This window comes from Salarias fasciatus, chromosome 1 (assembly GCF_902148845.1).
Source record: "Salarias fasciatus chromosome 1, fSalaFa1.1, whole genome shotgun sequence".
NCBI lineage: Eukaryota > Metazoa > Chordata > Actinopteri > Blenniiformes > Blenniidae > Salarias > Salarias fasciatus.
In genome coordinates, this window is record NC_043745.1 from 34,003,245 (window position 1) to 34,017,496 (window position 14,252).

General features: G+C 40.8%; 1 protein-coding gene across 1 annotated transcript; it reads left to right on the forward strand.

Moving 5' to 3' along the window:
* The first annotated feature begins 3,298 nt into the window (after positions 1–3,298).
* Positions 3,299–14,252, forward strand: zdhhc13 (zDHHC palmitoyltransferase 13). The gene is made up of 17 exons (XM_030098006.1): positions 3,299–3,342; positions 5,802–6,007; positions 7,783–7,905; positions 8,331–8,408; positions 8,764–8,908; positions 9,034–9,098; positions 9,333–9,495; positions 9,714–9,839; positions 9,934–10,067; positions 10,182–10,282; positions 11,303–11,427; positions 11,501–11,563; positions 11,663–11,756; positions 12,062–12,145; positions 12,222–12,379; positions 12,798–12,895; positions 13,702–14,252. Exons 1-17 carry the CDS (start codon positions 3,319–3,321, stop codon positions 13,838–13,840), a joined length of 1,926 nt encoding a protein of 641 aa, XP_029953866.1. The 5' UTR covers positions 3,299–3,318; the 3' UTR covers positions 13,841–14,252.

Sequence of the window (14,252 nt, forward strand, 5' to 3'; positions counted from 1 at the left end):
TCAGACCCAGCACCTGAGACAGGAGTCACACGATGGCGTAGTGGTCGGTGTTCAGGATCATCACAGTAAACTTTCCGTCTAGAAACATGCATGTTGTTAACTGATGGCCTTAAATTGCCCTTAGATCTGACAGTGAGTGCGTGAGTGTGTGTTTGTCTCTCCATGTCTGTCCTGTGATGGATCAAGTGTCCTCATCCTTCACCTCTGGGCTTAGCTCCAGTACCGTGGATGGAGGGATGAATTGGTGGTTGACGCCATCTTGCTTACAGCTGGAAGAATTCTGATCTTTTTGTCTGGAGTTTGCATATGTGGATTTTCTAAAGGTTTCTTCCTCGAACGAAGACGTGACTGTGAGGTTGATTTGTGACTCTGAATGGCCGGTAATTGTCTGGCTTTGTAGGTTTTGTGATAGACTGGAAACCTTTTCAGGATATAGTCACGTTGTCCTTCACCTACTGTCAGATGTGATGAGCCACACTGAATAAAGTTTGTAGAGAAGAAAGATCGACGCATGAAAGGTTGCAGGTTATCCTTGTAGTTTCTTTTTTTCAAGTTATTGAAAATACATTGAAGACATTGAAATGTCTTTATGGTTAAGAATAACTACTAATGATTTAGCAATGGGCACAGGTTGAGATCAAACTGAACTTGTGATTGCAGGATGAGGTGAGTTCATGTTCAGAACAGTCTCTGGCGATCACAATGCAGTTATCCATAAATAAACAAACAAATCTATTCAACAGAAAATATAAAAAGTCAAAAGGCACAGATGTTATTACCCACTGCATGTTTTCAAGATGTTAAACTGAGGTGTCACAAGAAAAGAGGAAGAAGATGGCAAGGAATAAATGTTAAATGAAGGTAAAGACTGAAATTATCCCCCCCCCCCCCCCCCCCCCAAAAAAAAAAGAGCTTAAAATAAAGTATGTTAGTCAAACTTTTGCATGTTTTACTCCTTTGGGGGCCTCATATCACAGTTTGTAATCAGAGTAACTTAACTTACTCTAAAATTAAAATGACACCATAAAGACATCCCAGCTAATTTGTAGAAATAATTGATTCAAATATAATTTTCACGGACACGAAATGTTTTCCTCACACCAACTGGCAAACATCTTTTGTTTGTTACACCTCAGTATAACAACCGAAATCATATTTACATTAAGATGTTTGCTGAGAGACCAAAACCTTCACAGGAGCATTACAGAGGCTTATTATAAACTAGAGACGGGCGCCACCTACTGGTTTTAACGTGAAAGTACCGGAGGACAGAGGTCTGGTTTTCTGATATTCTCTGGGAATAAAGCTGAAAATAATTGAAAGCTCTTCGATTTCTTTTGAAGTATTTTGAACACCACAAAATGATGTCTGACTGAATGTACAGCGGTTAAGGTTAATTTATGTTTGGATGGATCACAGGCTCGTATGTTATGTTTTTCCAACCTGTATGCTGGAAATTATTCAGTCTTGACTTAAGTTAATGGTTCCCTTTTCTTTTTATACCAATAGCATGCTCTTAAATTGGCCTGATTTTATTAACCTAACAACCTTCAGAATGGCTCAGTTCAAGCATTTCATGATAAATGTGCAAAAAATGTTACATGAAGAAGTAAAAGGAGAACTGAATAGGATGCTTATGCACTGAGTGAATGGTGAAAAGTCTTTTCTACTCAATGTATAGCGTTATCAGTTTTAAATGACATTTGCTTTAAGCCATATAATTTTCTCTCCATTCAAAGTTTTATTTTAGGACAAAACATCATGTTTTATGGATTCTAAAGCTCCCAATTCAAAGAAACCCTATGGGGGATGTTTTTCTCTAGTTTTTTTCTTTATTTCTTTTTCTTCATTATGCAATTGCAATATTATTTTTTTCAGATGTGGGAAGAATTCTGAAAATTGTATGAAGATGTACAAGTATAATCTGTAAATTGTGCTCAATTACAAGTAAGAGCATAACTTTTGAAGAGTAATCAAATGAAAATTATAAAAAAAACTGTCATATTTGTGGCCTTATACATGCATTGTCAGCATGCTGAAAATATATTCCTCAAAAGGAACAGTGAAATACTGCCTGTAAAAATATGCACTCATACTTGGCTTTGTGAACAAATTTCGATATAAAGAAGGAATTTATTATTTGGCTTCAAAGGTGCTGGTCAAAAGGTTTGAAAATAATTTATATTATGGGCATACTTGGTCAGTACTTTTAGTTTTTTATTCAAGGTCATAGCCCTGACACACAATGCTGTCTTGACGTTTCAGTAAGATGTTAGCCCCAATAGCCTTGAAACAATCACAAACATGGGCCATAACCGGACAACGAGTCTGATCCAACCTTATGATCCTATAAAGACTATCAAGATGAATACAGTAAATTAAGGCGTAATGCCTTTGTGGGCAATTTGCACTATCTACCAATTGCACTGCACAAATAATGGATCTGTCATTTGCAAAGACTAAAATCCATTCATTGTGCCACGCAATCTATAGATCTTGCACAATTTGGTTTGTGGAAGTTGGCACGATTATTTGAGCAGCGCAATCAGTAGATAGCTCCATCACCCCAAAGACAGTTTTCCTGGCTCCATTTGATGACAATGAAAGTTGTTTACAAAAATCTGTAATGAGAATCTGTATTTGAGGAAATTCATCACAAAAATCCATCAACTCTCCGGTAAGTGCACAGAAGCTTTTGTGTTTGCTTTATTAGAAAATGGCTCTGCTGTGGTTTTCCTGCTGTTTTTCCGACAGAAAAGCTTTAAAACATTTATCTTCCTCGTTGAAAAATGCAGGTGGAGGCAGACAGGCCTTCAGGAAAAGCGAAAACAAAAGCTCAATGAAACCACAGGAAGGAGGAAGAATGTGAGCAGAAACACCACTTCCGGTGGGAACTTCTGCTCTTCGGAGTAAAATACATTCTGCATATAAAATCTGCTGATTGAAGTTTGAGGTATTTTTTTCTTTATCTGCCACTTTTATTCCTACTGTAAAATGAGTATGTTCATAATGTTCAGTTATTCTGAATTAGTATTAGACCTAGGGTTCAATTAATTAATCAATTCATAAAAATGTAATAAATTTAACGATTGAAAACTGAGACGAGAGTTAAAATCTTTGACTCCAACATTTTAAATGTATCCTTATGTATGCTTTTTGCAACCTATGTTTAAATATTTGTATGTTTATAGCAGTATTTTATGTTTTACGGGACTATTTCCTATTTTCTCGGACTTGTCTGACATTTATTTTGAAGAAAACCACCGGAAGTTATGCGGTAGTTCAACAGCGTCAGAAACTTCGTTCCTTCACAACAAGATGGACTGGACAGAAGACGGACATGTAAGTCGCTTTTTGTATTTCAGACGTCTGTGACGCGGGTGTATCGGTCCAATAGTGAGGTCTTGTTGTTGTTGTTTTTTTTTTCTCCCAATCCTCCCGCTTCTGTCCGAGCAGGTTGCTAAATAAATGGCTGTAAATTAGCCCGTGGGGCGGAATAACCTGCTGAGTGATCCACGTCGAGACAACTGACGGTTATCTGTTAGCTTCAGTGGGCGGAGGGAGGCTGCTTCACGTTACCGGGGCTTCATATGCGTTACCTGGCTTCACATGAGCTACAGCTCACCTGGCTTCGTATACACGTCACCGTGCCATATTTTGCATGGCCAGGCTCCATATGAACGTTACCGAGCGTCATTTACGTTACCTGGCTTCTTCAACATGAGACCAGACTCCACATCAGCTAGCTAGCTCACCGCGGTCCAACCTGAACGCTCATGCTTTGACTCATCATCACCTTCGTGCAGAAAAAAACAGCGTTCACAATCCGGGAAGTCTTTCATTTCTGCGGTCGCTGGTGCACTGACAACAGCCGCAGTTTAATTATTAATTAACATATCACCTCTTATCTCAGGACAATATCTCTTACAGCCCCATATGTCCAGAAAAATCCACCTTATTAGTTATTATAGCAATTGTTTAACTTTTACCATGTGTAGTTGATTTATTTATCTGTCCTGACTGGCAGCTGTTGCCATTCACACACTTAATGAAAAGCATCCAGCTTTAAAAAAAAACAGGCGTGGTAAAAGTGTGGTTTGCTTGAGCACCAAACCCAAGCAGCAGAATCAGCGGAATAAACCCAAATATATCTTAATTTCAGCCAGCTATTATGTAATTGTTACTTCATTGGTTTTGGCAGGAAGTTTTGTGTGTGTGTGTGTGTGTGTGTGTGTGTGTGTGTGTGTGTGTGTGTGTGTGTGTGTGTGTGTGTAGTTTTTGGGATTGATTGTGGGGAAGATTGTTTATCACAGCAGTCTGGATTGAGAGTGAGGAAAACTGATTATCTATTAGGATTACGGATATTGTATTGTATCAAAATTATGTTATTGGCTTGATATTTTAACTAGAAGTCAACATGCGCAGAGAAGTCAACCCATACATGTTCATGAATTACACAGATGTTCATAAATTATGACCTATAATATGAGAGCAGTTCACGAAATCTATTAAATCCTTGGTACAAAACTTTTTTTTTTTTAAATAATAACAGCTTCCAGATGCCTCCTGTATGAAGTAACTCCTGGTATGCGTTGCTCAGATGTGATTTTGGCCCACAAATTGTCTTCAATGATCTTTAGTTCTTTCCATACTTTTTTAATTGAAGTCTGGAAGTTGAGAATTTCTTGGGCTGTATGTTTGGGATTATTTTCCTCCCATGATGTTTCATCTTCATCATCCTAATATGGCAGCAGATTTATAAGGAATGACTCTGTACATTGTTCCATTCACTCTTCCTTGAATTGTAATAAATTTTCCAGTACATATGATGAGAAACACCTCCAAACTTCGCCGTTTGTTTTATGTTTTTGGGGATGATGTGTGTTTTTTTCTCATCCTAACATGTCAGGCAGAATAGGCTATTAGGTAAACATGCAACATGCTGAATATTGCCATCACACAGCATGATTTCCAATAAATAAATCCACTTAAAATTATTTCTTTCAGATGATGGGACTGTGTTTTTAATGTTTTCGTTTTTGTTTGTTTTGTTCCGTAGCGTGTGTGTCTGCAGTTCCCTCCAGCTGTGCTTTTAGGAAAGTAGCAGCCTGTTGACTTTGTTGGCTTTAGTAATCCATTCTGGATTTTTATGCTTTTGACTTCTGCCCTGTGTCCTCCAGGTTGTCTAAATATTGTGCAGTGACCTTTAGATGAGCTTTGTGCTTTCTGCAATACGTTCTTGCAAGAGAAGAGTGTTTAATGTGACAGTCCATGGTGGTGAATGTATTAAATCTCTCTGAAACAGGCTGATTCCAGATCTTCTTTATAACCCTTCTCACTCAGAGACCTTGTGAAGAGCACTTGGTCATGGCAAGTTTATGGTGAAATAACGTCTTTTTCACTTCCTGATTACACCCTCATTATGGGTCACTGGAGCATTCAGAGGCTGAGAAATCCTTTCTGTAATCAATTCTATCAGTATGTTTTGCTACAATAAGGCTTTCGAGGCTATGAGAGTTTTTTTTTCCTCTGACATTTTGGAAATTAAGTATTTTTTTATTGGAGATCAGTTGGGACTGAAGCAGCTGACATATTTATATTGACAAAGTGCAAAAAGGCTTTCTGATTCTAGATTTATTTCATTTGGTTTCTTGATGTTTTTACATAAGTTATGTACATTTTGCCCTGTCTCATTCACCATTTCACATAACGACGCACAATTTGATGAAGCTCTTTAGCCTTGTCGAATCTGAGTATTTTCATCACTGCTGTGTTGTTTCTGTTCCCTTTTTGTGTGACAGGGTCACACCTGCCACCACGGTTCCTCAGGCCACTCTCATGGCCCACGAGCGGCAGCGTTTGGCTCAATGGCACCTCCATTCATGCCAGCTTTCTACGGACAGTTTGGCAAAAGTACAGATCAGACAGATATCAGTCAGCAGCCGAAGAAGCGCTCGCACCTGGACGAGAGCAGCAGCAGCAGCTGGGACATCGTGAAGGCAACACAGTGAGTGAGGGAACATTAGCTTGTTTAATATTCATTTGCATGTCACGTTTTTGATAACACAGATTAACAAAGGAGAAACGCTAATTATTTAAGCAGCTGCCCTTGGTCTTTGTGCGTAGTTAGTCTTTGGTGTGAAAGAAAATGTCTGCCAGTCTTAAAAACCCATTTCACGTACTGATTCCCAGCCTTATCTCCCTGGAGCCCCAACTCCTCACATTGCCTCTAATGAAGACTTTGCACGCCCTCTCCGACCTCTGATTTAAAAGAGAGGGAAAAAACAACTCAGAATTATTGCTAGATGTCATAGAATTCAGACCTTAAAATGTGATGAAGAGTTCTAAAATTCATGGTCATGAATGTTTTCCTTCCAGCTTCAGACAGCCAGAGTCCTGTCCTAATAATTAGCATTTTAATTATTAATAAGTAGACAGCGAGCCTCTGACACAGGAAAGTGCTGGAAATCAGAATGTCTTGAAGACCATTAGCCTGAGCGCATTACTGTGAGTATATATATGGTATATGATATTATAATAACTGATTATGTCATAAATATTTATATGTAGTTGAAAATGTACGACATACTTGTTGAGCTTTCATCAGAATATGAAATAAAGCCTTTACACTGATGATTATGAGAACTGCGTTGATACCTGATAATCTGATACCTGACTGAAAATCATAAACACAAATTCAAGATGATGCTTCTTGTAGCTTTAGTATATGCACAAGTTTTGTGTGGAAGCTTCATGATCCTGGTGACGGAGAAAAAATATATACATCCCATTTTCCCCATTTTCCTGTTTAAACTTTTGTTTTTCTCTGTTAGACGAACAAAAATACCAGCATACAATTTAAGGTAATATTTTGTTTTAAAAAGTTTCTTTTCATGTGAAAGCTGCTGTCAAGAAAGCTTAAATAAATATTTCCCGAAGTGAAAATAACTTAAAACTCGAGGCCAGACAAAAATAGAAATGTAAAAGAATGATCTGTTCTGTTTGCAAATACAGACATTAGACTGTGTGTATTTCTGTTGTAGCGACACAAGGAATACACCGTGGCATATTTAATTGTTTGCTGTACAATGAAAAGCAACTTTCTTTCAGTGAAAGTATTGTGTAACACCATTACAAGCACCTTTTGTAAACTTCAGTGAGAAGCGTGTTTGCGGTTTCAGTGATGGCCACGCTTCTCATACGAGAGGAAATTTTAGAGAAAAAAAAATCTGCAACGTGACTCATATCGATCTGTCTGTGTCACTGTGTGTGTGCAGAGTGTGAAACTGTCACTAAACAAACCTGCTTTTTCACTTCAACAACACACAAACGTTAATTGACCTTTGAGTTGATCCGCTTTTCCTCGTTCCTTCTTCCGGATGAACCCTTTAGTTTATTTGCTAATGGACAAAAATGTTGCACACTTCATTCACAAGATGTCTCTTTAAATCAAGAGAGTAGCCAGCTGTTACTGACAGGAAACCTCATGAAGATGTTCCATTTAAAGCCATTAACGGTTACAGTGCTCGGTATTGATGAAAGTTTGAAAAGAAGCTGATTTCTTATGAACAGTTTAAGTTGGCAAGCTGCCAAGTTGAACAAGTCTTTACAAAACTTGGTGATATTTTTTGTAGAAAAGTACCAGACAGAAGCTATGTTAGGGCAGATAACGGTGTAGTGAGATTGTCCCAAAGTTCAAGTCCATTTATGCCAATTACCTCTATTTGCGATAGCACCCACATTGTAGATTTCTAAATAATATTTCTCTTGTGATTCTTTCAGGTTCGGCATCCTCGAGCGCTGCAAAGAGCTGGTGGAAGCCGGATACGATGTCAGGCAGCCGGACAAAGAAAACGTCACACTGTTGCACTGGGCGGCGATCAACAACCGCTCAGAGCTCATCAAGTAAGATCTTCAAGGCCCAGAGAGAGACAAGGAGGGTGTTTTTTTTAACGCATAGTTAAGAGTAGCTTGTTTTGGTGCTGTGAGTCGTTATCGCAGTAATCAGGTTGTGTTCTTCCAAGTGGAACAAAATTACAGTATTCTGCAAAATAATTAAGCTTGCTTAATAAAAACTGTTTTGACATCATCTTCGATGTAAACTCGGGACTGCAACATTTGATTCCTATCTTAATCTTTTGTATTTTCATTGGTTTAACTGAAATTACAGAGTAATTTATGTATTGCTATTAATAAAACGGAGTTTGTGTTCAAACTGGCCCTTTCAAAAGTAAATTCAGCTTCAATATAGTGTGGCAGTCATTCACATGATGAAACACTGTGTTTTTGCATTTACCTCCTGATTTCCTAATCTCTGCTGTGTTTCTCAGGTATTTCATTTCTAAAGGGGCGATCGTTGACCAGCTGGGGGGCGACCTCAACTCTACTCCTCTTCACTGGGCCATCAGGTGACGGGACGTTCAAACAGAATCTGATCAGATTTACCACTCATTCATATTAAATGTGTGTGAAAGGAAAAATGAAGAAAAATGAGCCGTTTGTGATTGTCAAACGTGTTTACTGCTGCTACTTTTATTTATTTACCTTTTGTATGAAAAAAAAAATATATATTTTGGCCTGAACAAGCCACACTTTAGAGAAAATTTGATTTTCTACATGCATTATTTTGGATTATCTGCTTGTTCTCTCTCACCCCCCCCCCCCCCCCCCCCCCCCCCCCCCCCCCCCCCCCCACCTATTTTTGAAAAATTTTAGTGATTTGCGACTATACGCCTCATCTGTCTCTTTTAAATGAACACCCAGACAGGGTCACCTGCCCACGGTGATCCAGCTAATGAGGTACGGCGCGGACCCCTCCATCGCAGACGGAGAAGGCTATCGAGCTCTCCACCTGGCCATCCTCTTCCAGCACATGGCCATAGCAGCGTACCTCATGGCAAAGGGACAGGTCGGCTTCTTAGCAACACCCTGGCACACCTTTATTTACTCTAACAGGCCTTTTCTTCTCAGGTATGTCTCCCTTTGTACATGTTTATTTTTCTTTGTCCTCATGCTCGTATTTGTTACCTGCAGGAAGTTGACGGGCCCGACTGCAACGGACAGACGCCGCTGATGTTGGCTGCCCAGAAGATTATTGGGTGAGAGGAGAGCAACAATAAACAAAATACAATCACAGTTTTTTTATTCCTCATTTATATAGTTTTTAACTCTTTTCCTTTCAGATATTTAACCTTTACAAACATGAGAAGCATTGGTTAAAAATGCAATACGTCACATTCATTAACATATGATACAGAGATGAAACGGTTTTAATTTACAATGTTTCTTGGTGATGAAAGTAAAATGAATTTGCCGTACCTCTGTGCCCCCAGGCCCGACCCCACCAACTTCTTAATCAAGAACAACGCCTCAGTGAGCGCCGTGGACAAAGTGAACAGGAACACGCCGCTGCACTGCGCCGTGCTGGCAGGAAACGTCGACGCTGCACACATCCTGCTGGAGGCCGGCGCCAGTGTGGACGCAGAAAATATTAATGTGAGCTTCATTAAACCACAACATCTTTTATGTTTGGTCTGTGGGCATAGATAGACACACATGTATTTCAGAGGTTCTCCTTTACCTTCAGTCACCCACATAATTCCACCAAAGGTGACCTGTGATCATTTTGCCTTGAATGCGATGGATTTAAACAGTTTGAATCTGTGTAAGGACTGTTCCAAGCCTCCGTTGTGCTCTTGCTGCCTGTTCCTCAGGGTCACACGCCCATCGACTTGGCCCACCAGGTGCACAGCCCGCTGCTCATCCACATGCTCAGCCACATCAAGCAGGAGAGGATCCGCTCCAACTCGCGCTGCGTTCGGATCCTCAACAGATACAGGGTAGAAGCTCGTTTCCAGAAGCAGGCTCGAAGCTGAGTTTGAGGCCACGTCGGCCTCCTCTTCTCATGTTCTTCTGTGTGTGTGCATGTTCCAGCTCTTTGTGCAGTTTTTACTCTGCACTGCCTTCTTGGGAAGTATCGGTGCTGTCGTTGATATGAACTCTGAGTCCTGGCTGCTCAAAGGGATCCTGTTGGCTTGTGTCTTGGGTGTGATGAATCTGGTCGGAAGGTGAGGACACGTTTCCTTGAATCGTTCTGAATTCACTGTTTCTGTGCTCCATCTGCTTGCTATAAAAACACGTTTTCTTTCAGTGATTTCATGAGTGATGTTTGTGTCAATCAGGAATTTTCCGAACCCGACCTTTCATTCACTCATCCCAGCAGCATCTCTGATGGCTTCAATCTTCTGGATGCTCGTCACCTGGTGCCTCTGGTTTCTACCAGATATCCTTTCTTGGGGGGAAGTAATACGCAGTGATCTAACGCATTGCTTAAATGTTACACATTAGTGACTAGAATCCTATTTTGAAATGAGTAACTCGGATACAGTTCCTGAAGACCTTTGTTGCACATGTAAACAGTTGTAGAGCAGTGCAACTTCTTTATTATGTGCCAACTGTTAAGCCCGTTTGACACCAGATGTGCTTCGTTTCCACTGTGGCTCCGTGGCGTCACGCAGCAGTCGCTGCAAGGACATATCTCCCGTTGTAATTAACGGCTGTTTTCCCACTGGATGCAGTTTACTTGCGACATGACGTAACACACCCGCAAGTGATCCACAGCGAGTCTAATTTTCTGTTTGCATGGGGGTTAGATTTAGCTTTAGCCAACAGTACCTTGATATCTGAGCTCCTGTTTTGTGATAAGAGTAATGTCTCATTCATCACATGATGTGTTGGCAGCATTGAATAAACCTACTTTTCATAGACATGGCTGCATGTTGCTAGTTTATCTTAGCTTTTTTCTTCCTGTTTCCTCTCTTATTCCATATATTGTTTCTGTAAGCACCATTACAGCAAATTATAGAGCATCTTCCTCTTTCTAATTGATCTAATTAGACTGACCGCTCAGCAGCAATAAAATGTTACAGCTATGTACACCTCATTCAGACCTCGAGAGACACAAGGAACCTCATGGTTTTCCTTAGTGACTTATCAGTCAGTGAGGGAACTCCACTTTTTTTCCAAAAAACTAAGTTATAACTGTTGTCAGTACTAGTTTTTAATGCTGGAAACAACAGAAAAATTATTCCTGTACACTGTTTTCCCTTTGATTCAGGGTTTATTTAACGTTTTTATTCAATGGGATATTTTGAAGGAAGCAGACAGTGTGGCAGGTTAACTGTGTTTCATTGACAGGAAGTGAACTCATAACTCTTTCAGCTACAGTTTTCTTTTTTTTAATCAAGCTTTTTGATGGTTTCCATGCAGAAGCTATAGTTTGTTTCTTAACTTTGAACCCCACATGGACCGAGCGCCACCGTTCAGGTATTGTTCACTCTTAATGCCACTGCTCTGCTCTACTACTACCTCCGCGCCTGCAGGACCGACCCGGGCTTCGTCAAAGCCACCGAAGAAGAGAAGAAAATGGTAGGATGGGTTTTAAAGTTACTTTGTTTTTAGTCACTTTTCCTGTCAGTCTGAAACGTGTTTGTGTTGTCAGAATGTGTTGGTCCTGGCTGAAGCGGGCTGTCTGGACCCCAGAATATTCTGCACTTCCTGTATGGTGAGGATCTGCGTGCCGAACCGTTGCTCTCTACAGCGCCGTGACATGAACACCAGAAAGCTGACGTCCTGTGTTGTCTGTTGCGTCATCGTTTCACAGATAAAGAAACCAATGAGAACGAATCACTGCTTCACCTGCGACGCCTGCGTGGCGAAGCAGGACCACCACTCCATCTGGACCAACAACTGCATCGGTACGACACGAAAACAACCAGACCTGAAGAAGGCTTCAGATACCGTAATGTGGTCCACAAGACAGAGACAGGGATAGTTGTAGGATGTGTTGTTTTTCTTTTTTCTTTTCCTTTTTAAGGATTTTCCTGGTTAAATAAGCATTAAGTAGCAATAATTGAAAAAACATTGACAAACAACCTGTGACTTTGTTTTATTTAGGTTTTGGATTTCTCCTATGAATTGATGTCAATGTATTTTTGATACATAGTTTGAAACAATGGTTTCTAACCTTTTTTTTGTTTTTGTCCATGCCATTTGCTCACAGGTGCGAGGAACCATCACCACTTCGTCCTCTTTCTGTTCTCCCTCGTGCTGATGGGCGCCTGGATGTTTTACGGTTCCCTCGTGTGTGAGTAGACAGTGAGTGAGTCACAGCGCCAGGTCGGTGCTGGATGCTGACGCCTGCGTTGCGTCTGCTCTTCCAGACTGGTCGTCTCACTGCGTGCTGCACTACGAGGAGCAGGGCCTGTGGGGCGTCGTCTCCGCCCTGGTCGGCTGCTCTCCCTGGGTGCTCAGCGTCTTCCTGCTGGCCTTCTATCACACCTGCTGGTCCAGTTTGGTGCTGCTGCTGCAGCTCTACCAGGTGAACGTTTAAGGGAGGGGTGAAAATGATAACCTTACACCGTGTAATCAGCGTTTGTGTTTGAAATCGTTTGTGGTACATGAGAGTCCATGAGATGCAGAACTCCGTATAACAGCAGAAGCTGAATATTTTACCTTCAGTTTCAGAAAATTGACTTTTTCAGACCTATTTCCAGGACAAAACGCCCCTTTTTAAAATTTCAGGCCAACTTGTTACACCAGGCAAATAATTGATATGGAGACAGTGGAGGGTTTTGTGATTGAAACCTAATGTTTGATTGAGAGTTTGTGTGGAAAAGTAGAGAGAAGCCAAACCCGTCAGTCCAGTGCCTCCGGTTTCTGCAGCCTGCCGCTGCCGATCGTCTGTGTCCCGATTCGCTCCGTGACATCCCTGCTCCTGTGTGTGTTTGTGACCACAGATTGCTTTTCTGGGACTGACCACAGCAGAGCGGACGAATCTGACTCTCCACCAGAGGAAACTCAGACAAAATGTGTCTCTCAGACAGAATCCGTACAAGTGAGTTTCATGTTCCTGTTTGTGACGGTCTACCTTTGCAATTTAAAAGAAAAAATGGTTTCTTATCAGTCTATCCAAATCGAATGTCATGAAAAAGTAAATTAATGATTTCATCCATAATCCCTGAAGTGTTCTTACAATTTTTTTATTGTACAGAGAACTGACATTTTTGTTTCATATTCTGAAAATAAATGCAAGTAAAAAAAAAAAAAATCCAGTTACTTAAATCACCGTTGAAATATCTGAAAACAGAAAAATGTATATTTGAGTGTTCAGGTCTTTCACTGCTTTAGTTTCTACAGTTTGTGCATCTTTGAAATATTGAGAATTTTGTTATAGTATTCTGTGTGAAGATTGCATGTTAGGGGATATAAAGGATCTGCTCCCACATCTTGTCACCCTCTCCCTCCTTTTTGGCTCCATTTATATGCAAAGTGGAAAAAGCAGCCAAATCTGAAATCAGACGCGTTTGAAAACGGTTCCCAGAATGAAATATTTCCAAACGCACTGCTGTGTGTCTCTGGAAACAGGAAAGCGCAGCTTTTCTGAAACACTTGAGTTCTGCACATGCACGCTGCAGTCGCAGTAAATAATTCTTACACACATTAATCAACAACACATTTACTCCACCGTCACCTGGATCACATGTGGAGACACTCTGTTTATAACTGAGCTCTGCTAAAAGCAACATCAATCTCTGTGAAAGTCATTTCCGATCCTCTTCAGTCTGCTATGTAGCTGGTTTACGGTATCTGTCGCCCCAGGACCTGCTCATGTTGCGGCTCTGTTCTGATCTCTCTGTGCAGTCTGGGCGTGGTCAGGAACCTGGTGTCCTTCTTCCAGCTGCGCTGCTGCGGCCTCTTCAAGCCGGCCGTCATCGACTGGACGCAGCAGTTCCCGCCGGGACGCGAGCAGCACATGTTCGGACACACCGACATGGTCTGAGCCCTCCTCTGCTCCTCTGGGACTCTCACAGCGGTTCAGGACCAAAAGCACAGATTGTATTTATTTATTTTTCTAAGCGGTGCGAAGCGAGCGCGACACTGGGAGAAACGTGTAGATTCGGTTGCTCTTTGTACAGACTGCTGCTGCCTTATACTTGACCAATGTACGTTTGGAAAAAAAAAAAAAAAACCGAGAAAGGTTTCAGGTTGGATGAGATTAACTCCGCCTCTGAAGGCCTGGAAAGTTTTGTGCTGTTTTTATGAACACATTAAGCCTATTTTTATCATCTGTGCTGAAGAGAGAGAGAAAGCTTTGTATGTGTAAACACGGTTTTATGACTTTTGTAAAGGTTGCATGTGTTTATTAACAAAAGACCACTATCATTCTTCAATAAACAATGTTGTGCCTGTCT